Source organism: Falco cherrug, chromosome 4, assembly GCF_023634085.1.
Source record: "Falco cherrug isolate bFalChe1 chromosome 4, bFalChe1.pri, whole genome shotgun sequence".
Taxonomy (NCBI): Eukaryota; Metazoa; Chordata; class Aves; order Falconiformes; family Falconidae; genus Falco; species Falco cherrug.
Genome location: NC_073700.1, coordinates 6,501,747 through 6,526,812, shown reverse-complemented (window position 1 = coordinate 6,526,812; position 25,066 = coordinate 6,501,747). Strand labels below are relative to the sequence as shown.

The following is a 25,066-nucleotide window of genomic DNA, read 5'->3' as shown; positions in this document are numbered from 1 at the left end:
TTGCTTCAGATCATACCAAGCAGCTTACGTCCAAAGGAAGCAATAAAAAAAAAAATTACCCTGATGCGCGGTTCTGTCCTCAGCTCTTGTATATGAGCTTCAGCATCCTGTGAAACAAAATCTGTTACCTTAGAAAGAAGCTTAGATGAATAGGACTCCTGCATTTGAGGGAACTGTATACAACCCAGTCAAGCCCTTTAACGTAAAGCCCATGCAAGCAGTATTTAGGTGGTCTGCATTGACCTTTCATGCAAGTAACAGAACATGCTATAGTTTCCCCCATACTTCTGTAAGACGGAAAATTGCTCATGGTAAGCAGCATCATTTGTTGTTAATATTAACACCAAAGCCATCAGTAACAGTTTAAGTATCTTTTTTAATTTTCTTACAACCACTTAAAACTGTCATATACCACAAAGGTATGTACACTATTTACAGACAAAACAAGCAAAATATCCATCCAAAATATTTTTTAAAAAATCCTCTGATTAAATTGTTACACCTGCTCAAACAATGGTGGGACATAATAGGCATATTTTCTTGTGCATGTTTCTCTTCCATGTAGTACTTCAGTCTCACTGCATATATATATATTTAAAAATTAAAGAATGATAAAACAACAAGCAGAAGGGACACAACACAATATGCATTTAAATCTTTGTTTAAGAACAAGCAGCTAATTAAAAAAGGCAAAATACAGGAAAAGTGCATCAGTTCCAATGAGTTAGTATAAGAAAGAGGCCCACAGGTGGAGAGCAGGTACTCTTTAGGGCTGTCTCCTAAAAGACCTCTGATTGTCTACAAAGATTATTTAAAATTCATTTTAAACAGAAAAAAAAAATGAAAGAGGAGAGGAGAAACATGACACCTCCGGATATTTTTTTTTTCCACGAGGTTTCTTGGAAACTGGTGCTCAACAACTTTCAGAGTGGGCAAGAACTCATCCGTGCCCAGACTTCATTGTCCATTCACACACCTTGCATGAACTGTCCCCGTGTCTCAAGCAGAAGGCCTGTTCCTCTTGAACTGTGCAAGGCTAGAGGACTTCCACAGGCTGTGCCCATGTTTGTGCTAAGTCTGTTAGACCTACCGCCTCCAAATTTTGTCAGCGCAAGACCTGCTCGCTTCCATGGCTTAAAGCTGAGCCAAACACCGCTGGCTTTGCACCTAAAAGAGTAACTTTGTTTTCTCATCAAAAAGTCCATTTATAGGTCTGGTGCATTTCAGAACAACAGATGTGATGTTGAGGAAGCTAGAAATGACCATGGAGACAAAGTGTCACTATTCTTAACTCATTTTTGCTACATTTCGTACAACTATTTTTTTTTTTTTTTTTTAGAAAAACAGGTAACAATAAAAGAGGCTTGTATCTTGGTGTTCCCCAAGTCCCATTCTAACCCTTCACCCAAAAGGCTGCCTTTGAAAACAAGGCTACATGCATGTTTGGGGAAGGCTGGCAGCACTCTGAAATAGGGGTTCAGCACACAATCCATTTAAAATGGAGCCTTCAGCCAACACTTGAAGTCTCCTGACAGAGCCTATGTCTTTGTGCTTAGCTACTTTTAGGTAATTTCAGCTCACAGCAGGCAGTAACCAGTCTGCCACTATGTGAAGGACTGGTTAAGGAGTAGCTTTGTATAGGATCAGTGTATTTTGGGCTTTTGGTAAGGCTACTTCATCTATTAACTTCTCCTCTAACAACAAATTTGGTCCAAAGGTATCCAGTCTCCAATTTGAGCTTGATAGTTTTGAAGCCTATTCCGTTATATTCAAAAATCTCTCAAGCCGCTTTGCCTTTTGCTAACAACGTACCAAGTCTTTGTACTTTATACAGAAGAATGAAGTGCTCAGTCCAGTTAACTGTAAATATATTTATACTTCTGTGGATCTAGCAGCTAAATACTCCTTCCCTCCTTTAAAGCATCATTGGAATCAAGAATAAACATTAGCAAATCTTAAAGCAACAGAATACTGCTGAAAGTTGTGACAAGAGAAAATAATCTTAACAACCACTCCCGAGCTCTGTATGTACTGTTTCTGTTAATCCCAGGAGAGACTGCGAACAATCCTGGAGTTCTTTACAACACACAAATGAAATTTGCCTTTTATTTCATTCCTCAAAAAGCAACTTGCAGAAATGTTTAGCATTAGGAGAAAAGTAGTCTTCTTTCACAAAGATCAGTGCTGTACCTCTCCTCTTCTGGTAGGGCTGCCTTCAGCTTAGGATGGACTGCAAGCTGCTCTTGCTTTGGGGGATAATTCTACCACATTAACCTTCCATGACATTATTGGAGGTCAAATACTTCTCTATTATGGAATCCTTGTGTTGGTGCAGAAAGCACGCCACAGAAACTCAACAAAATCTTTCTGCCTAACAAGGCTAAGCTTAGTACAGTACAAGTGCCATATGGAGGCACCACCAGGTTTCTAAAGCTATGATGTGCAAAGCCAAGACTGTACAGTGCATATGAAAATATGACAAGCAAGAATACAAACCCTCAACGAGTAAGACAAGGGCAATTTCCATTTACCACCCACACAAACAGTAAATGAGGCCCAACAGAGGGCTCATTTTCTGGTACTGAAGACATTTGCAAGACGCCACTGCCTTTCTCCTGGACTCCAGCGTTGTCGTATTGTACGGTGAATGATGTGGTAGAGGGCAGCGCAAATCCCTGAAGCCTGAATTGCTGCCGTCCCAGCAACGGCTGCTGGTGAAACACTGGTATCACCCCAAGCCAAGATTCAGCCATCAGCTATCCAAAATCCAGTTTTGAAGAAACAGAGCAACTAAAGCAGCGCATGAGCTGATTTCAAGTCATGTTGGAGTAAGATGAACCAATATAAGTGCAGTTGTGTCATCTGCCACGCGTAGAGAGAACGAGGAACTTGAAACAGAGTCAAGTAGAAACACCATCCATCAAGATAAAGCCCCAATTATCCCTTTTAAATCCAGCAATAAAACAGAGTGCATTTTTTCCAGGAAACAGAGTGTACAGTACCCGTGTGCAGCATAAAAACATTTCACAAATAATGAAAACATCCCTTTTGAAAATCTCAACAAAAATAGATCCCATTGGGACCAGACTGTCAGTGCCTCCCAAAACAAGGCAGAAAAATCCAGCCTATAAAACATGCCAAAGGTGACCAGTAAGTATCCCACTAACCTCTGAAACTGCTGATTGCTTTATTTACTGAAAAAAAGAAGTATGACATTTGTATTTAAAACCCTAGGCACCAATGTTAAGAGGTTCACTAAATTACCCTTTCAGCTCTGTTCTCTCCCGACAACTACTTAAAAAGACATCTATCTGTCCATGGGGAAAGGTGGAAGCAACATCTCTTGGCTATGCAGGTCAATTCTGCTGGGCATCAGTGCAATAAAATTCTGGAAACCCTGGAGAATGACAAATATGATACCAAAGCATCATCTTCCAGCCCAGAAGTTCTCTGCTGGTCAAATTTCTCGAGACAAGACACTGACAGCAAAGCAGCAGTGTTTCTTTCAACATTTTCTTCAGGCCTAATGGCTTATCACTGAGCTTGTCCTAAGGGAATGAAATACAGGCCGGTGACCTAAGCACAGTATGAAGAGCCAAAACGTCCATTTATTGGCCACATACCTAGCATGAGGAAGAAGGGGGGACGCTTTTTTTATTTCAATTTAATGATGTTTTCAGACTCTGTTTATAACTTGGGAGACAAAAAATTGTCCCAGTTACACACTGCCCTCCCTCCCTCATGAATACTCAGCTAGTAAACAGTCTGATATTTATATTTTGATTCTGGAATGGAAAAAAACCCCATTGATTTTAGCACTTCTGTAAATAGTTCTCCCTTGACTAGACAGTTATTCTAAGGGGCAAACAAAATAAACTCCAGTTATTTAGCTTTGTTTACTCTCAACAGTTTTCACTGGAGGTAGCTCCCCCTCAACACGTATGTGGCAGATACAGACACAGACTGTGCAAACTCAGCTCTTGGTTTACAGACTACCTCCTTGCTGAATCCTACAGCTCACAGCATCAGAATAAGGGATCACATTAGGCCTAAGAGATGCTTGAATCAATCCATCTGCCCAGAGTAACCAGTGTTTATCAGAAACCAGCAAATGCATCCCTCCTAAACAATTCCTGCAGTGAGCACCTTCCTACCTCAAACACCTTATTATGCCAGGGGCCTTCTGCAAAAAAGTATCTGAATAGGTGATAAAGGACCAGGGCTGCACACATAGAGCTCCTGCCTGTGCTCCTCCAAATACTCTTGAGAACAGGCAGAGTGAATGAATGCAAGCCATCTGAAACCTAATGCTTACGTTGGAGATCTTGAGCCTGATGCAAGTTTCCCCACATCTTTAATGAAAAGTAATGTAAGCCCTGTTACTTAAAGTGTCAAGCACAGGTCTACAGCAAGTGGCTGATTGGGTTTTACTACCCTGGAAAATTAGAATCAGCAGTTCATCCTACTGTAGGTCTACTGATGGCGCTAGATGTCCCTCTGATCCTTCTCCTTTACTCTAAAAAAACCAGACAACCCCCTTCCCGACCCCTCATATTTTGACCAAGCCTCATCCTGAGCAGCTCCAAATACTTAAAAATACAAAGTCATCCTCATAAGATAGCTCCCAGTATGCAAACACTGGCAGAGCTAAGTTGCAGTGCTCTTTTGATAGCAGTTTCCTTATGTATTCTCCAAAATGATGTTCAGGTAGCAAACCAAAAATCTGCTGACACACTCTGTGTACAAGGCCCAATTGTTTGCTGTAAGAAAAAGGAAATAACTTCACACAATTAAAAAAAAAAATATATAAATCTGACAACCAAAATATAGAAAATGCAGAGGCATTTCTCTTTCCTTCCTTTTTTCCTGCAGCCCATCTGTAAGAGAAGTGCAAAATAATTCAGTTTTCTAATATCTGAGAAAAAGGTAACATCAGATTAAACCTACACAGGTTTCAGCTAAAGCTTTGGAACAGAAGCTCTGTACGTTGATATTGGTTTGTACTCCTGACATGCCTACAGACGAGAGACTGCTGCGCAGCTACAGCTGATTTGTCCAGAAGTAGTTGTTCCCTCCCTTTTCATTCATCACTTCTACTGTTCAGGCTACAGAGGTAGTAAAAACAAAACGAAACAAAGGCCCAATAACAACGAAACAAAAAACCAAAACAAACAAACAAAAAAAACCAACCAAAAGGAACCACACTCTTTGTATACTGTACATTCAGAACCCTGTGGCCACGTTGTTGTCCTAACAATGAACAAATTCATTAAAAAAACTCAACATTAACACACGAATGTGCAAAGAGCACATTCCAAAGTCAGTGCTGTGGTAAAGCAAGTGTTCATCCACAGGGAGGGAAGGGGATTCTGTGAATCATCAGGAACAGAGAAAGGTTGTTTCTGGCAGCCCACATGCTAACGTAAACAGGATCCGTTTCTCCTTTTAAAGTTCTGTGCCTACAGAACTATTGAAATGTCATTTCCCACCAGAGCAGACTTTTATGTAATCATTAAAAAATACATTAAAAAAGGGGAACCATAGAGCAAGAGACTATTGTGTTCCCGAGCTGGCAGCTGATAGAGTAGCCCCTATGTTTGCATTGGCATTTTGCTCCAGATGTTGTCTTCCTTTTGTCAAAGTAAAAAACTGAGGCTGACAGATGCTTTTCGGTCACCAGGGCCTCAGTTTAATTTCATTTGGCTTTCCTTGCTAGAGAGAAAGGAGCATATTTTTGTAGTTGTGCTTCAAAGGTCCACGTCAGCTTGGCTGCTCCTCAGTTAGCAAACTGCTGGTAAAAGGCAAGTTTGACCCTCTCAATGTGATGGCAAAGTTTAATAGCTGGCCCAAGCTTCAAGTCCATACACTCCTGAACAGTGGGCAGGGTAAGCAGCAGCAGTGCCTGGCCATCGATTTCCTGTCAGAAGACAAAAACTCCATAGTGATTTTGTGGTTTTATTTTCCCTGCTCCTTCAGCTTTGACTTGCTGTAATTTCAGATTCATGACTGTGAATTAGATGCTTCTTTCCTGCTACTCTAGGCAGTTTAAAAATCTCTTTCTCACAACAAATTTACTCCTTTCTCAAAACATCAGCTCAAAACTGGCTCAGGGACAGAATCTCATGAGGTACTATTGTAAAAAAAAAAAAAAAAAAAAAAAAAAAATCAACCTAACAATAGAAACCAAGGTAATTGCATGCAGAAAGTAATTTTACCTAACTTCTGCATCTTTCTATAGAAATAGAGGTTCTACAAGGAAAAGCATATCTTCTGGAACATCTACCACAAACCATACTCATCACTAGTTCTAGTAAAACAGTTCTGATAGATGATGATCTTTTAATGGCAAATTTTAACCAAGATGCAAGTACAATGTTAACCTGACTCATATTTGTACTCTAATTGTCACACTTGAAACAAAACCGTTCACTTCTGCAGCTGTACAACACCGTGATACTTGCAGTTAGTCTGCAAAACACAAAATATTTATCATTTGGAAAAGTAAAAACAAATGGCAAAAATCTGTCTCCTAGAAAACAGGCTCCTACGTTCATGGTGCTTGGTCATAGGCATTCTCTATAATTTTGGGATTCGGATGCCCCACAGACCAAAATATCCTCCACCGAGTACTATGAAACCTGAAAAATTCTGGTCATTCCCTTAGCTCTCCTCTCCCAAACTGCAGAAGGTTGCACATGCGTTTGTTTCCTCACAACCCTACTATAAAATTTAAACGACCTTCTTTTTGTGATTCATTAGAGGATAAGAAGCAAAGTGCCAGATTCAACATTTTAGCAGATGTTAAATGTTGTAACAGAAAACAACACCTGATCAAGGAAAATTCTCGCCAGTGGTGCACAGTCAGTCGATTTGAGGAATCGTACGACGTCAGCCACGCTCCATTCCAGAGGGTTACTGTCCAGCTGCAGCTTTTCAGCAACTTCCATCTTTATGTCCTAGACAAGCCACCCAGCACAAAAAGAACTCCCCAAAATATTACATATGCAATGGACCAACACTCCCCTCTGCTCCCCCCCCCCCCCCCCAAACATTCAGCTGCCAAACGAAGCTCTAATGGGAGCTTAAATTGTAGAGGTTTCTGCCTCTGTTAGCAGGGATGTGCAGAACAGCACTGTGCTGAGGGTAGAAGCTGTAACATTGTTAGAGACAGTAAACAGGGATGTAAAACCAGGATTCGGTTGACACCACATCACTGTCCTGGTGAACCAAAAGGAGAGCTAGCAGCTGAGAAATGGAAAGCTCACCATTTTGTCTCCAGCATTCTGTTTAGTCTTTCTTACAGTCCTGCAATATGACTGTAATAAAAATCACAATTTTTTAATTATTCTGTTGTGTCTTCACAATGCCCTTTATGGGGTAAGGGAGTATTTTACGAGAACTCACCCATAATGATTAATACTCCCAAGATACTTGTGCTTGCCCAAGAGTGAGCAAGCTAGAACAGAAATCTGCATTCAAAGTTACCTTTGGCGAAGGAGGTTTATTTTCATCGTCAGAAAAGGAAAAGGTCCTGAGCTTCCTCTTCCGCTTGTCTCGGTCCTGAGCCAGGGAATGAGACAGTTCACTCTGTGTAGGAGAGGACGATAGTGATTTCTTCTCCGATACCTCTGATTCCTCAAGCAATTCGTCTTGGTGCTCCGAGGTACTATCCTCAGTCAGAGATTCTTCATCTACCTCGTCCTGGTCATCATCATCTTCTCCCCCACTGCCCTGAAGAGGTAGGGGGGAAAAAAAAAAAAGTGATGAAATGAAAACAATGGGAAGTTCAGGACAAAAGCTACAATTGCCACCTATTTGTCAACTGCAAACTGAGGTTACAAGGAGCTAACAGTTTGCCGTTTCAAGTGAAGCTGGTCAAAGATCACGTCATACCTATTAAAGCTGTTGGCAGTCTCATACCTGGGGAGATCCAGCTGGAGTGTTATCCACTGAAGTAGAAGAACGTTTTTTCTTATGAACAAAAAAATGTTTTCGTCTCTTCCGTCTTTTATTTGGTTTCTTCATGGCTACTTCCAGGTTACTGTGGCCACCCGGTGGCCTACCTATCCGCTTGTTTTTCCGCTTTCCATAATAGTGTGCTACCAGGACAGAAAAAAGGAGCACCATGTTGAAATGCACCCTCAATGTCCCTAGTTACGTTTGTCCATCATCAGGACTGGAAAATCAGTAAAAGGACATTTCCCAATAGAAATCCCAATTCTACAAAGTTTCAAAATGATTATGTCTGTACTTTCCTTTTCAATTTGGATTAAGGAAGAAGAGTTATTAATCAATTTTATGTGCCCTATGAAGATTTACTTCCTCTGTCTCTGAGAAGCCCTAAATGATCAGATTTTATACAAAAATCATCAGCCACAGATTGGTCCAATTTAATGACACTTTTTGTGATGTTTTGTAGTTTTAAAATGTGTCCTCAGTGCACTATTTGTTCTCACAGTGCCGAACAGTTATAGTTTAAAAAAGCCTAAAAACCCTAAAAGCTAAGAAAAGAGCTTGAAGGTTTTTTATTTTGTTCCACAACAAATTGGTAAAAGCAATTACAATGCCACTTAAGTGACAATATTAGCATCAGTCCTTGTCCCAAAAGTTGTCTTAATAAGAAAACTTTAAGCACACAACCAAAAGTTAAGCCATGTTTCTAGCACTTAATATAGAATTATTTTTTTTCTCCCCTACACACTGGCACATGGATATTTTGTAGGCCTGTGTAGGTAATGCTTGAGCTACTCCTTGTGTAAACAATGTATTTTGGATTCCTTCTGGAGCCAAAGCTAGAAGAAACCAAAACCTAACACCCCAAGCCCCACCTCGCTTTGACATCAACGACCTACTCACTGTATTTAGTCTTAGTCAGGACAGAGCAGTTCTCGGAACACTTATCCAGCACCATCTGAGGGCCGAAGAGGTTTGGACAACATTCCAGCTTGATACATGTTTTCCTACAGAAATCTGCCACCCGATCTGCCGTCCTCACAACTTCCACAGTTGCACGGTAGCTCTTCCCTTTGTACCTAGCATTGAAAATATGGTCGTAATTCAGGAATCCTCTAATCACCAGGATGAAAGTACTTCATCAAGAAGCGTACAAGAATGTTGCTCTGAAATAAACCTGAGGGAAAATCTGAGCAATGAAGAACTTTATGGACTGACAAGTCCAGAAAACAAGTAGTCGTCCTGTCTCTTATGACAGATCCTCAAGCAGTGCCAGAGACATGCCTGCAGTAACGAACACCGTAACACTGCCCTCCCAGCGACTATAAAATACCCCCTGAAAGGACTATCCCAGAGTTTAGATGTTTTCTTTGTTCACAGATGGTTTGTTCTTTCTTTGTTTTTATGGGACTGCAGAAGCGTCCACTGTAATGTGGACAGCTGGTCCCTGAAACAAAGATGGAATGCGCCAATTTAGCGAATAAAGGTAGCAGCAGACAGCTTTTAGCGAGCTGTTCTATGCACAGACTATGGCAAAGAAATGAACTACCGTCACATTTCCAATCAGCTTTCATCTAATTGCTGAACAATTTGTCAGGACAGTCACTTGCCATGACTCCACATATTGGTCCTGTTTGATATAAATTAAGAAAAGATTTCTTTTTGCTCATCAGCCTTGCCATGACACTGACAGAGCCACACTGTGAAGTATCTGCCAGAGTCATTCATCAGTTTTGCTTTGTTCTCCCAGCACAGCTACTGGCACATGCTGATATCTATTAGGGATTTCTCAGGCCTGCAAGTACCTAGTTAATGCACTGAAAAAAAGAGCTATTATCCTTATAGCCCAGATATTCCTGGTGTCACTACTATGACAAAAGGAAACACACAGCAATTTCAGCAAAACCAAACACATTTTTTCTTTCTCTACTCTTTAGCTACATCTTCTCGTTACACTGACCTTTCATATGATCTTCCTATTGTCAAAATCCAGAGCAATCCTTCAACACATGGAAAAGCGTCTTTCTACACATTAAACCGATCCAGCAAAAAAATTACTGACATGTTCAAAACTATGTAAGAAAGTCTGCTATGGCACATTGGGAAACTCTCATCTCTGGTATGCAAACACAGTGACCTAATTATAAGACCATCACTAGACTATAAGGGAATATCTGGATTTATCAAATATATGCAAATATAATCACTATTTTTTTTTCCTAGCCACAAAATAATCTTGCTAAGAAGCTCCAACCCAAAAAACTCAGTAGGAAAACTAGGGACTGCTTAGGGTAGGCTGATGTAGAAAGACTTCCATGCCAGGACATTTCAGAGCATTGCTGTAACTTAATTTCAGAGGAATCTTCTTCCACTGAAAAGTTTGGGTGGAAACACCTTGGAAGTCTGAGAGGCTTCCTAAGCAGTATGTGCTTCTGCTTTAACATACTGACAACTACCTTCAGGTGAATTAAATAAATCATCTTAAGCTTCACCTGCAGGTCTGCCCGTGTATACACTGCTGTACCAGTACCGCAGCATTCTTAACTTGACCACTAGCTGCTTACGTGACAGCAGCAGAGCACACCTGGCATATTAAGGAGCATTAACATCAGATGCACTTCACCAGACATTCACAGAGAAATTTATAAAGATTTGGAAGTTTAATGGCTGTCAGCACTTTGATATGCCGTAAAGCAGTTTTTCCTTTTCTGAAATGTGAGCAGTGAAAGCATAGGCTGCAGAGAACATTGCTATTGGGATCAACTAAGCAGAGAATAGGACGAGAATTTACTTGGCTTTCAGGGTCTCCCCATGCCCATGCCACGCAGCCTCTTCATCCAGCTGCAGTTCTCGCAGGACACGGCTAGGTTTGTAAGCTGCATTGATCAATAAAGTGAGAACCTACAGTCAAGGAGGGAAGAGGAAAAAATACGTGTAAGTTATTTGTACAGTAAATCTGTTTTAAAGTGCCAGGACAGAATAGGAAATTACTTCTATTCACCTAAATTATCTAGCATCAAAGCACTCATTCACAGCAGGATTACACATACCTCCCGATACTGCCAAAATGAAAACTGACAGCAGTCGACACTTTGGGCATTGCCAAACTTTCAAGAGTTTGTCTGCAGAGTCACAAGCGTATCTAGCAATTTCTGAGCCACTGCCCTTGAATTACACATCACTAAATTAAACCCTGGGGCCAAATACTACAAAACTTGCATAACCTTGGGTAAATCTAAGCGATTATCTTAGAGACTGTTTGACATGTGAAGAAGTGCCAAAAAATGCTGCAGGATATTGCTGCCTGCCAACCCACTACTTGCTACAAAATCACACTGCAGAATCTCAAGCTCTCCTCTGTTTTGCTCTCATGAACCATGATAAGGCTTGTACTATAATAAAATGAGAATTTCTTTGGTGTGGTAAAGCAACTCAGAGTTATGAATAACCTGAAGTTAGGGGGGAACAGTACAAAATGTGCATTCAAATTTCATTTCTTATTTTTAGTATGTGCTTATTCCAAATCATTCCCCAACTGGGTGCATCAGAACCTTGACATAACAAACCTGTAGCTTCATCCTGCTAATGCAGCAGTCTAGAAGCCTACAGTTCAAGAGTATTAAATATAACACAAGTACCAAACTCACTCTAGGATTCATAAATTGAGCAACAATCATAACTGAAATGAATACAACTGAGCTTATTGGTTGAACTTTTAGCAACACTCAGCATCCGTACATCAGTAGGATCTGCGCACACTTCACGCTTTCAGGCAGTGAAGCGGGTTAAACCTTCCAAATTAAATGAAGCTGCCACACAATTTCCCACTTGCTCTTTACTTACAGCTTACATCAGAGTACTGAAATCTGCAGAAAGAATGGGGTACTTTTCCCAATGCAGGAATGGAACTTTTTCAATAATCAGCTTAACTCTTGCCCACTGGACTCTTGTTTTACAGCACGTCTGCCAGAAAGTCCTTCCTAAGGTCTCTCCCAGCTATGATATGTGGTAGGGAAGGTAAAAACTCCAGACATGCTGAGCCAATCCTTGCATTTAAAATGACTGTTTCATGAAAGCTCGAGTGTGCGCATATAGTTACACCTTGGGAAACTTTCAGCCTCTCAGGTCAGATAATAATCACCACGTGACCTTTTTGAAGCTTTCAGAAAAATAATTATTGCATTGAAGTACCTATACATTTGCTGTGAAACACGTTCTGGAGAAGGGGCTCTTTGGCATTAAAGAATGGCCTCTTCTTCCCTCCTCTCCTCCCTCAGTTACATTAGAAAACAAAACCACAATTTCATCTGATCTTTGCAAATCACATCCAACTTAAAAAACACATAGAATTCTTTTTGTTTTCCAGCTACCAAAAACAGTTTGCCATTGCTACTAAGAAGAGTCTTTATTTCCTGTTTTAACACCAACAGTGCAAACTGTAAAGGAATTTTGGAATTATCTGAAGCTAATTCTGTTAATTAAAAATGAAGCACTTATTACAGCTATAAAGAGACACCAACTCCTTTGATTATGGTAATTACAGGTTACTCTGTTTTAATCTAAAATAGGGTTTAGCAGTAGAAGGTTGACTGTAACTCAGATAAACAAGAGGCTTTTACTCTTTCCAGCCATTCACAAACCAGTCCATGATTTATACTTGATTTTATGCACACACACACACGCCCTTTACTCATTATCAGCTTGAATTTATTAATTACCCATCTATAATTAGAGAGACACTCTAGCATTTATGATACACTGCTATATGCAGGTCCACTGTGTACAACCACCTCACCTCTTTCAGAACAAGGACACAGTTCCCAGGTCCCACAGACTGAGGAAGCTCTGCAATCCTGCCTTTGTTAAGGTAAGGCCCTGAGAAGCACCGGTGGTTGAAGTAGATCTTTGGGCAGCAGTACTTTCCATTAATGACCACTGAGAAATGAGAAGGCAAACGTTTAAATCACATGCTACAACCTCCCCAGGAAAGAATGACTCTTGCAATAAGTAGTATTTTGCCTGCTGTAAAAAAGGAGGGGAAAAAGTCTTGAAGTACATGAATTTGGGGTAGTGTGAGTGTCATATTTGCAATGACAGCATTAATTATTCGATGCTGCAAAATCTTTTCCATACTTCACACGCATGCTTGCAAACTGTCAAACTACAGGAAAGTTGGCGATGTATCAGAAATGAAACATTTCTTCCTGGCTAGTCTGATGTTTCATGGTATTAACCAGTGAGAAGAGGCAAGAAGAGGACAATCCCAACTTTCTGGTAGCAGAAGGACTTCCTACACAGTAATCATGGATAGGTTTTCCAGTTAAGTCATTATCTCTCCCCGAAACTTCTGCCACCAAAGAAGTTGGCAAAGCTATTCTCCACTGTTTACCCTAAACTGCAGCAATCACATTGCTTTACATTTTTAGACTTTTCCCTCAAGCAGCAAGGAAAAGATGCAGCAACTGATGAAGTGACCTTTGATGAAGTGACATCAAGTTTTATAAATGTATTAAATGGTTCAATACTGCCCCAAATTAATGTATAATATGTATTGCAAGATACTTACGTATAAATACAAAATTGTTTTACCCTAGCAGGTTGTAGTTTTTCTTGACTGAGCAACACTATCACTTAAAGATCTTAAATTCAGTAGTTAGTAACTGGCAGATAAATATATGAAGTCAAATTTACATTATGATTCTATTAACAGCCAATTAAAATGCTGAACAAGCAGGAATCACTTCTATAAAGCTTCCATTTGGTGCAGCTTCAGATGTGCATTTCACTGTACAGAGAACAGCAGAAGAGGCATTTTGTTGCCAAACAGATAGATCTGTACGACTGTTTCACCAGCAGATGTACTTATTCATCATATTCATTCTTGCAACAGTTTAGAAAATTATTAGATTTTGCCATCTGGCACACAAAGCAGTTTACTGTTTGAATTGCTTTTGTTTATCATGATGATGAAGTTATAAAAAACAGACAAACCTGCTTCCCAAAGCTAGAATATAACAACTCAAAGAATCCAGATGCAACGCGCCTGTTAGTTTCTCCCAACATTATTAAGCATATGACAATAAAAAAAATAAAAATCATCTGCATAGGTCACAGTACACATTTGGCTCCATGTATCCTCTGCTAGAAGGGGATGTTCCAGTGTAAAAAAATCTTATCTCTGGGTTTAATGCACATATCAATTGCAGGACACAAGTAATTGTATGTTTGTTTCATTCTTTTCTGAAGTTCAACAAATCATCAAGGGATGAAAATCTTCAAACCCATTCCTCCTCTTTCCTAACAGAAGAATGTTAAGCAGCTGAACAATGAGGCTGCTGAATTGTTACGGGACTTGTGTCCTTGTTAGCCTGCCCTTTCTGATCAATACCTGAGTCAGAAGAGTTCAGTTCCTGGTTCTTTAGTCCATCATGAACTGTCCTTGAAGACAAAATTCTGAAATGAAAAGAAGAAGGTTGGAAAAAGGGACAGATGGTAAGGATAGTCACCTTTCAGTTACTAAACCCCACCATTACTTTTTTTTTTTTTTTTCCTCTCTCCAGGTCGTCTTATTAGTCTGCTTTTTCATCTCTCCTGTTTCATAATAACAACATACAAAGACTATCAAATTCAGTTTGGAAAGGACTACTGTACTGCTACAGGTAGCAGCAATCCTTCCTTGCTTGAAATACATGGGCTACCACACTGATCAAACACATCACACAAAGCTACCAACAATTTACATTTTCTGCCTCCTTTTAACTTCATTTCACATTTCATGGCACAAAGCAGCGTACAGTCATACCTTAAGCATTTTGAAAAAGATGGATTTCAAACAAAATACAACCAAAATGACTCAAGTACTCTGGTAAGAATCCCAATTACAAAACATGGAAGAACAGTCTGCTCAGTATTTTAGCAGCAATGAAAACATTGGCAGGGCTACTGACAGATCTGGTGTTTGTAAAGCGGTAAGAGTCCATAAAACCAACTGTCAGGCATTCTACTGAGCATTTTCAAGCAGGCTCACATGAAAGAGTTTCATATGCATGACACAGAGTTTATAGATGAATTGTCGATATTGGTAGAATTCTCTTTTTTGGCTAGTCTGAGCCAAATTTAAACCGGGAAGGAACTATTAGAAGTTCATCTACTAAATGACAGCGCTCACACTAAAGCCAAATTTTCTGATCAGCTGTGTAAAAGCACAATTACATATTAAGACAGCCACACTTTCTAAGCATGTTTACATTATAGAAACTGTATTATTTGAGAAGGGAATACAACTTGAAGGGAACCTACTAATTTTCCCTATGAAACACAATTTATAAAAGCCTCAAGCACAAACTTATAAACACAGTCTTAAGATCAAGATAGTTTTTCTTCAATGCACTCCACTACTCACTGATAATGCAATCTTTTAAAATTAAAATATCAACAACTTCAAGCCCAGAACTTCAATGACTTGATCTATTTAATAATTCAGCTGAGTTGCACTAGCAATGTTAAAAAACCATGAGTTTCATGCTTTCCATCTCCTGCTACAGCTATGTAAGAGGTGTCTTTTTCAACATCGACAGGAACTAGCAGCAAGAAGATAAATGGCTTGCGGAATCTCTCAACCCTCAGTACAACAGTCCTGTAAAGCTAAATCTCCTCTAAGACAACATGATTTACCAAGCAGAAAAAGAAAAAAAAAAGAAAACCAACCCCCAACAAAAAATAAAAGCAAAAACCTGTTACTTACTGTTTCTCTGGTTGAACTACTGCAATTTTTTTCTGCTTGTTTACTGAAAGGAAGAAAATGAAAAAATAAACAGCAAAATATGAGAGGCAAACAAATGAAATGCCTAGTACAATATATACAGTAGACTCATCTCCTCTAAGTTATAGGCCAACAAGAATCTACATGCAAAGTCACTGCACTGTGAGACAGCTGACCCATCTACACTAGAGGCATGCTGCCCCATGTAATTGAACTAACCCAAAAGGTTTACTTCAACTTTCACTAAAAATTCATCAAATCAGGCATGCATATCCCTAGTCTTCCAGGAAATCTCACCTTTTGTGCATCTTTGTTTGCATGGTAGCCCCTAAACTAGCTGTAATACCAGCCAAAAAAGGAATTATATCCTTTTCTTTTCAGCACCTTTGGGTGCTGAAACCTAACCAAAGGTTAAGTGCATAGGCCTAACTTGCCACTTCACTGACAGAGTAACTTTAACACTGTTCAACTTCGAAATGGCATGAAATTAGGTGGTAGAAACACGTATGACTTAAGCCAACTGCTAGGAAGAAAACATTGTTGTAACTAAGAAAGTCAAGTAGACAGTGGGTCCGCTTCCTAATTCTGGCTTTCACAATTGGGTAATATCACACAAGGTAATGAAACATGTGCCTTTCCAGCAATTTCAGGCTGTCTCCAGTAAACTTCTGAATTTTCTTTGTTTAAAGCATCTTTTCTCTAATTAGGTTCCCTCCACTTCCTCCTCTATCCTTGGCAGCACAGGCATGTCTCAGATTAATTTCCCTTGCTTTGACTTGCAGCAAATGACAGCTTGTTCCAATCTTACAATTTTCTTATCTTTATAAACATTCAGGAAATTCTTCAGTTTCTCCAACTCCCATTTAACTTTATTAAAGAGACCTCACTAACTACTTGAGAGAAAACACTATCTTATGCTACTTACTAGTATGGTTAAAACAGGTAGGATATACTTTTCAGCATTTTGGCATTAGGGATCATCACCATCTGACCCATTTAGAAAGCTTAGTCCCCTTTATTTCAACTCCAAAATGTATACGCACTAACCACCATTCTGTTACGGCATTGCTTTGACTTGCACAAGTGCAAGTATAAAATCAGAATCAGTCAGACACATGGTGAGAACAGCTCAGACAAAAGTATATTCATAGCATGTGTGTGTGTGTGTACACACAGATATGATTTCTTTATTGTGACTAATGGAACTTTTCCCCGTGCTCGTACAGCATGCAAGGGTCTCAAGCCAACGCTGCCAGTTTTGGAGTTGTTGTATGGATTCCAACTGGACCTAACAGCCAGGGAACAGTTGCACAAGGCATAGATTCTCTGTACATGGTGAATGTTTCCAAATTCAGTGATGCCAGCAGTAATTCTGCAGTCACCTGCTCGTGAAGGTCTTGCCATCTCCATCAACCCTGCAAACCTGCTAACCACTGCAAAAGAACAGAACTGATACCTATTGCTTTGCGAGGAGGTCTGAGCTGATATCCATTCGTCTCACACCAACCCGCTGGAAATATATTCATTGATTCCACGCTCACTATACAGTCAGGGACGGGCTTCTTGGAGCCTGTTCAGTTTAGAGAAGCAAAAATTGAAAGAACTCATAAAAATAAAAGCCCTCATTTGGTTAAAGCTTGCTATATGTTTGCCAGCTAAGCTGCTTTTACTTATGGCATATCTGGAACACAGCATCAATTGTTTATTCATCTCCTTTTATTGACCAGATTCTTTCCTGACCTCATTTGCTTCCTCCTAAAGGCTGGAGATGGGAATTTGCCATCGACAGTTTAGCAGAGATGCACAGTGCATAGTAAGTGCATGCTGATGTACTTCCAATCAAGAAATGGGATTATAATGGAGAATGGCTGCCATAGGCCTCTTCTATCTTAATGAAGAGCCTATCTAGAAGTTTTCTTCCTAGGTCTGGTCAAAGCTTGCTCAGAATGCAAGTCACTCATTTGAAAAAAATCTGACAAGGCCCTTGCTTTCTGAAAGACACTGATCAGCACTTTGCGCAGTGCACGACCCTAGCACTGCCACACTGCAATGCACAAATGCCACTTTTGCCTGGCTTAAGCAAGCACTGCCACCCAGGGCTAAGTGGGAAACAGACAATGCCAAGGGGGGTTTTGCTGTGTTTTTACAGAGACAATGGTTATTTGCTGCCCATACTCCGCACACAGTGAGTTTGCTCCAGGTACAGCTTGAGTTTGGTGATGGTACTACACAAGAATCAATGCAAGTGCTACTCTCCTCTCCCACATCAGGCTTACCCTCCAGCTGAAGCCAGAGGTAGGAGTCTTTCAACTTGGTGACTGTAGCAATGCAAACTTCTTCAGGATCAACTGGGTTCACAGCCTCAAGTTTCATATTCTCTTTAAATCCGTGGTCAGAAGTTAACTAGGAAAAGGGCAGATCACTTCTGTAAAATACCATCTGTATATCCAGTACGTGATATGAATATCCATAAACAGGAACAACACATAAAAGCCTCAGTGTCAGAGTAACATAAATACTCATGCAGTCAGAGAAGATTTTAGACGATTAGCATATTGAATACAAGTAAGATATATTACAAACTACAAAATATTTAAGTTTAAAAATTGCTCTGTAGACAGACCTAGAAAAGAGCATGTTGGTACTCAAAAATAAGGATGCTGAGACTCACTGAAAAGAGTGAGTGCATTCTAAGCAACCAGGAGTTCTCTGCTGCTTGCTATGTAAGTGATAAGTCTGACAAATAGCCTGACCAGGCTCTCTGTTCTATTATGTTAGCTTGGAAATCCACTTTATGTATACAAATAACATCCCTGCCTCATCCAAATGAGTTCTGGCAGACAGCAAAGGAAGCTTTCTTTTCATTTTACATTTTTTGGATAAGTAGGATTTTACTTTATTCATCAATTTAGTTCATAATTATAAAAAAATTTCCTAAAACATTAAGAATGGATATTTACCCAGCTCTGAGGCTACTGAATTAAAGATAAGAAGTAACAACCCGACAGAGGACTCTTCCTCCCAGAGCCACTCTGCAACGTAATTACAGGATCAATACATTACAAATTCTGCAACTAGCTTACAGTGATCCACTCTTCTCAGAAAAGGGATAATAAATTCAATGACCTGTTCTAAGATGCCACAGCTTACAAGACAGAACAAGGGCAACAGGAATTCATAGCCAGAAACACCCTCTTCAAAAAAATGGTAATTATTCATTTTAATTTATTCCCCTAAGCACTGCTATAGCCCAAGTATTGCAAATGGAATTGGAAGGCAGATGTAAATAGCACCCTTTTCTGCTTGACAAGGTATTGTGCTTTGGGAGACAGCAGTACTGTCACTGAACCAACAAAAGCCCAAAATCTAGCAAGTACTTCAGGCACTGACTAATGTAAAATGAGTATTTGGTACTAATTTAAGATGACTTGGTATTGGCTAATACAACGGAATGAATTTTTCAAGCTGAAAGGAGGGAAGATTGAAAGAGTACACCAAGTAAATGAAAATAAGGTGTATTAAAAGGCCCTGTTTCCACAATTACAGGACTGCCAAAGATTGATGCTGTTTTATGACTATTCCATGGACTCTTACACATCTCAATTTCACAAAACAATGATTTATTTTCGATCTGCTTTATCACAACTGAAGCATTTGGTTCACCACTTCCTTATGTAGAAAATGGGCACACACCTACTTTAGTTCCCATACATTTCTATCATTTTAACTTTCTATTTCCTCGGTTATCACAGGTACAGTGTTAGGGTACTCAAATGCATCCAGTGGAGGGCAACAAAGCTGGTGAAGAGGCTGGAAGGAATGTCCTATGAGGAAGAGCTGAGGACTTTGGGCTTGTCTTGTTTGGAGAAAAGAAGGCTGAGGGGTGACCTTATTGCTCTCTACAGCTTCCTGAGAAGGGCAAGTGGACGGAGGTGCTGAGTTCTTCTCCCTGGGATCCAGTGACAGGGCACATGGCAATGGTTCAAAGCTGCCCCCAGGGAGGTTCAGACTGGGCATCAGGAAACATTTCTTTGCTGAGAGGCTGGTCAAACACTGTAACAGGCTTCCTAGAGAGCTGGTCAATGCACCAAGCCTGTCAGTATTTAAGAGGCATTTGGACAATGCCCTTAATAATATGCTTTAACTTTTGGGCAGCCCTGAAGAGGTCAGGCAGTTGAACTAGATGATCATTGTAGGTCCCTTCCAACTGAACTAGTCTATTCTCCTTGGAAACGTAATTTAAGTCAAAAACATGCAAAAGGTTCTTCTCTCTGGATTGAAGAGTGTCATTCACAGAACAGAAGAGAGATTTTTCTGCAAGAGAACCTTACCAAAGGGAAGCAGCTCTGGGGAGCTGCCTCAGCACCGCATTGTTTGAGGTAGTCTGCCCAATCGAAGTCCTGCCCAGGATAACCTAGGTGAAGAAAAAGCAAAGGGGTTACCGTAACAGCATGAGACTAATTTCAAACTGACATGAAGTACCCATCACTGAAATCTGTCTGGGTCGCTCAAGTTTGTCAGCTGACCAGGACTTCACCAAGCCACCGCAGGTCAGCCCACAGCAGGGTTCTCATGTGTTTGAGATACCCTCTTTATTTTCATTGCAGAGAGGCTTTGGGCCCATTTTTTACTTGAAATGGCATCAAACTGAAAGTGACTTTACAGAGAGCAACTTTAAGTGTGAATAAAGTACATCTAATAAGCAGACAAGGGCAGCGATTGAAACACGGGGAAGCGTCTGCACCCTTTTCACAGGGTACAGAAGAAATGAAGGAGAAATTTCTGCAAGATTACTTCACTGTTGTCATGCCAGCTCTTACAGTTGTTTTTTTTTTAAACAGAGCACTCAAAATATGCACAATATCAACATACTACTCTCTCCAGAACATGCTAAATACTAAGTCATTAAAGAGAGCAGTTGGACATCCTAAGAGGCTCATCAAGTTTGCTAACAGCTGTAAATCTGCATACATGTTTGAAGGGAAGAGTCTTAACATGGAGTCCATCAGGAGGCAGAGCATCCTTCCAAGAAAAAGACAAAAGTAAATACTTCACTTCCCTGTGATCTAGTAAAAAGCAGATAACTGAAGGGAACTGGGTGCAGAAGTGTGCTGCCATGACAGAGGCTGGCAGTATATTAACAAGGAGACAACTACAGCACTTATGCCAGTAGTACCTTGGAAGCATCCCCCTACATGGGATGCCTGTGACAAAGGCTTAAGAAATGAAAAAAAAATAAATTTAAACCTAATTTAAGAATATAGCATTAACATGACAGTCTAAAAACATGAAGTTCAACTACCCCTCACAGAGGGCCTAACCACAAAAGAACCTATTTATTTTTCTCAGTTTTATTGGTGCCAGTAGGGCTCTTGAGACCTCACACAATTCAGAATGCCTGACATTTCCAGGGGGACTATGAGAAGAGAAGCTTAAAACTTTTGTCAGCTCCAGTCACATGCCTAGAAAGCGAGATTTCATCTTTCACATGCAAAATTCTAGGTAATTGCTGGTTCAGGCAAAGCCACTCCTTGTACCTTACCCAAGGAAAGGCAAGAGACAAACATCCATCCCATGGTCTTTGCTCCCCTGATGTCACAAGCAGTTAAAGCAAAACTTTTAGAATTCTGTGGTGGTGAATAAGAGTACCGAGTCCCTGGTTTTACAGTACCACTGACATCTCCATTTTGAGAAAATGAATAAATATTTCATGGTTGAGGATCACTCCCCTATTCCCTTATGTCCTGAAGCAACGTTTCAGCAATCTGCTACCTTGCCTGGTAAGTCTTTCAAAAAAAAATACTTCATTAACTTCTAAGTGATAATCTAAAAATATTATAAAATGTTGGATAACAATGTTCCATTCTGACCAGAAGCAAAAATCCAATGCAAAGACTATAGGCATCTGATATGTTAATTAATGCTGAAATCAACATTGCCTTCAGCCCTGGAACACATACTCCATTTGTTTAAGTGTTCAGGTTTTTATGCATGACCAGCAACGCCAGCCACTGTCATCTTCTCAAATTCAGGCATGTACCCAGGAAACTTCAGATTCACTAACTCAAAGCTCCTGTTCTTCAGATTTTGATCTTTCTTGTTCTTGGCTTGTGCTACTACACATAATTCTTTTGCAAAAGCGTTGGCCTAAACCTACCGCTCTGGGGATTGGCAATCTACTTCCTTCAAAGTGCAGCAAGCATGACAAGCTTGCACAAACATACCTGGTGGGGGACTGAGATGCAAGCCGTTCTTCAGACTCCACTGCACAGGGAAAATACCAGCACTGTTGACATGACAAATGTAAGACTGGCTGGTTGTACGGTCTGGTCTCAAGTCATCAATTTCTATCATGAAATATTTGTCATTGTATACCTGTAGTCAGCAAAAAGAGAACCATGTGGTCTTGTAAGTAGCAGATTCTGTTCTACTGCTCTCTCTCCCCGATTTTGATAACTTTATGAAAGAGTTACACTGTGTGATGGAAACCCTTTACCTTGGAACACTGTAAGCATTTAAAATAAAAATAAAAATAAAAATAAAAATAAAAAAACCCATAAACCAAAAGAGAGAATCTATAGGATTCATAAACCAGCAAACTCCTCTGCATTATCTTGAAATAAATAACCATAACAAAAGATAATGTATGAGCACTTCAGAAACAAGGTGATCAAGTGCCATATGGAAATTTCTTATGAAAAACGCAGAGAAATTAAAGAGTTTGTGATTCTACTACCATTCCATAATAACAAACAGATTATGTCAACAAGGCTGAACTGTGTCCCATGATGGACCGTCACAAGTAAAACCATTATGCTCCTGAAGTAACCAGGAACAGGGAAAGAAAGTATCAAGAAAAGTAAATGATTTTGCTTTGCTTGGAACTAGTTGCACCTTTTAGTAACAGGCGAGCACCTTATTTGAAGTAATGGTATTTTAGAGTTTAAAAGCGAGAGACCACCAAAATGTAAGATATTATATTGAAAGACTATCTCTTCTAAAGAAAAAGCAACAGTTCCTGGAAAATACATATTAAAAATAATTAAAATATGTCCTGTTTTTTTGTTGTACAGCAAGATTTTGGTTTACTACATCAAAGCAGGGCTCTTTAGAACCTTTCACCTGCTTACTAACACAGGAAGATAGAAGTTGCTCAAAACTTCTTTTGGGGGAGTTTTCGTTTCAATATTTAAATCCATGTATGGGCCCTTGTTTGAAAATCAGGCCATCTAAACATCAGAGCTTGCACACAGTAATGAAACAACATTTGCAAAAAACAAAACCCCAAAACCTATCTTCAACTGGATATTCAGATTATGAGGGTTATGTTTTAAAAATCTGGGTTTGACAATTTGAAGCATTTCATCTTTTGAGCTTGTATTTTTATGGAACTTCTCGCCTCCATTCAAACCCTATGGTCTCACCACCAGCAGCAAGGATTCTATTTCACAGCAACCTGTCCCCTAAAGCAGACATACAAAATACTTACATTTGAAAACTAGTGCAAGATTTTAAGATAATCAGTTATCTTCAGCATTTAAGAACAGAAGTAGCAACCGAATAAAACCTTAGCATGACAAGTTAAAAGAATCCTGGTACCTTGAGAACTGTAGCAGGAGAGATTACAAAAGGAGCCATTGGGTCAACAGCTTCTAACTTCATGCCTTCAGAGAATGAATGCACCCCAATCACAGGTTTATCCTGAAAAATAACCTATCAGTGTGATTACCTGCTTTTCTCTATCAAAAAGAGAAGTACCTTACATAATTCAACTGAAGAGGATAACTTGAGTTTTTATTAGTTCATTCTAGGCAATCAACATGTCAGAGTACCACCAACCTCTCTATAATGAAAAGGTCAATTATGTCCTCTGAGACTGACAGTTTCCTGTCAGTTTTAGGAAACTGAGTCCTCAAGTTTTCATCCTCTGACATTCCCCACACAGAAGCAAGGTTTCACAATACAGGGTGGTCTAGTAAGTCAACAGAAATCAGCCCCCGCCCTTTAGCACTCATCATGAGCTACACAGAAAGAGAACTACAGAGGTCTCCATCTTTAGCCTAACAAAAACCTGCAAAACAATTTTTCCAGAGTTATGTATATCTTACTCTGTGTATGACCCAACACATTCAAAAGCAACAGCACCTCCTCTTCTAATTTGCTTACGGGTCCAAAAGAAGCTGAGAAAAATTAACTAAGAACTTAAAGGACTAAATTTACAATCCTACTTCTCAAACCCCATGAAGATTAATTTTTTTTAATTTCAATCCAAATATATTTAAATTCAGGCTCATTAGTAACATTTGCTAATACTCAGGACATGTTATATACCACTTGTAACTGTATCAGTTACAGATTAAACGTTACACATGTTAAACTTTTCGATGTACTCACACAATGAGAGACTGTAGTAACCCTGCACTCCTCTAGGACAGTAATCCACCAGACCAGCTGGTGCACAACTGGAGATGTTATTATAAAGGATCAGAACCAGGGATTTTTCCTAGTTTGGCAACTAATGGCTCACATACTTGCGATGTGTGTGTTGTTTAACTTAACAAGAATTGCACAATAGTATGCTAATTTTTTTCTTACTCTTACTTTTTTAAACTAGAGAAAGGAAGAAAAATTAAAAACACCAAAACAAAACAGGGATAGAATTTTGAGTTAACAGTGACTGAATTCCCTGAATCATTTCTTAGCCTTTTCATGGTATCATCCAAAGCATTAAACTACACATATTGTGTCTTTACCTTAAAGAGATCTGTAGGAACTGACGACTCCTCTTCTTCCTCTTTCACCTTCTTTAGGATCTCTTGCCAATCTGCTTCACTCTTCAAGGACCTAATGGCTTAAGTAAACAGAAAGGAAAACAGTGAAAGAAGTCATCTTCCTTCTTCTTTTTCTTCAGAACACTTAGCAGTAAAGCCAAAAGTGTTATCTGTGATCCTCCAACTGCTAAATTCATGTCTGTTCAGAACTGCACTAATACCTGCCCTCTTAAAAACTCCTGTTTTCTTTGACGTTTGGATGTGTTACAAAAACGGACTGAAGTCAAGAAACACTGTATCACTCATACTCTGCCCAGTCTACTTCTTCTGAGAAAACAGAGATCGCATCAACACCAAGGAAAACTTCTGGAGAAATGTAAGACCAGTAAAAAAATCCCCAGCTGTGTAATGCTAGCTTGTTTTAAGCTTAAGCAAGCAGAAAGTTCAAGAAACGTTCCCAGTTGTGCAAGTTACTCTTTTAGCATCTATAATTGCTGACCACACACCTCTCTTCTATCAGAGGAACTACTTGTACCAGTGCCATCACACACAAGGGATCCCTGTGAGTATATCAAAGCTC

The 25,066-nt window shown here is 39.7% G+C and overlaps 1 protein-coding gene across 2 annotated transcripts in view; it reads right to left on the bottom strand.

Moving 5' to 3' along the window:
* Nucleotides 1–356: 356 nt before the first annotated feature.
* SFMBT1 (Scm like with four mbt domains 1) overlaps nucleotides 357–25,066 on the bottom strand; it is a 38,651-nt gene continuing 13,941 nt past the window's right edge. The window contains exons 6-20 of one of the 2 annotated variants that reach the window (XM_027812626.2): nucleotides 24,469–24,566; nucleotides 23,315–23,428; nucleotides 21,940–22,090; nucleotides 20,047–20,129; nucleotides 17,992–18,118; nucleotides 17,172–17,285; nucleotides 15,698–15,740; nucleotides 14,342–14,406; nucleotides 12,749–12,888; nucleotides 10,745–10,854; nucleotides 8,857–9,032; nucleotides 7,921–8,099; nucleotides 7,486–7,731; nucleotides 6,828–6,956; nucleotides 357–5,917 (exon numbers count right to left, since the gene is read on the bottom strand). In XM_027812626.2, coding sequence (XP_027668427.1) covers nucleotides 5,777–5,917; nucleotides 6,828–6,956; nucleotides 7,486–7,731; nucleotides 7,921–8,099; nucleotides 8,857–9,032; nucleotides 10,745–10,854; nucleotides 12,749–12,888; nucleotides 14,342–14,406; nucleotides 15,698–15,740; nucleotides 17,172–17,285; nucleotides 17,992–18,118; nucleotides 20,047–20,129; nucleotides 21,940–22,090; nucleotides 23,315–23,428; nucleotides 24,469–24,566 — 1,916 coding nt within the window. In that variant the 3' untranslated portion in view covers nucleotides 357–5,776. The remainder of the gene's footprint in view (nucleotides 5,918–6,827; nucleotides 6,957–7,485; nucleotides 7,732–7,920; nucleotides 8,100–8,856; nucleotides 9,033–10,744; nucleotides 10,855–12,748; nucleotides 12,889–14,341; nucleotides 14,407–15,697; nucleotides 15,741–17,171; nucleotides 17,286–17,991; nucleotides 18,119–20,046; nucleotides 20,130–21,939; nucleotides 22,091–23,314; nucleotides 23,429–24,468; nucleotides 24,567–25,066) is intronic. The other variant, XM_005444226.4, reaches the window with a different exon arrangement.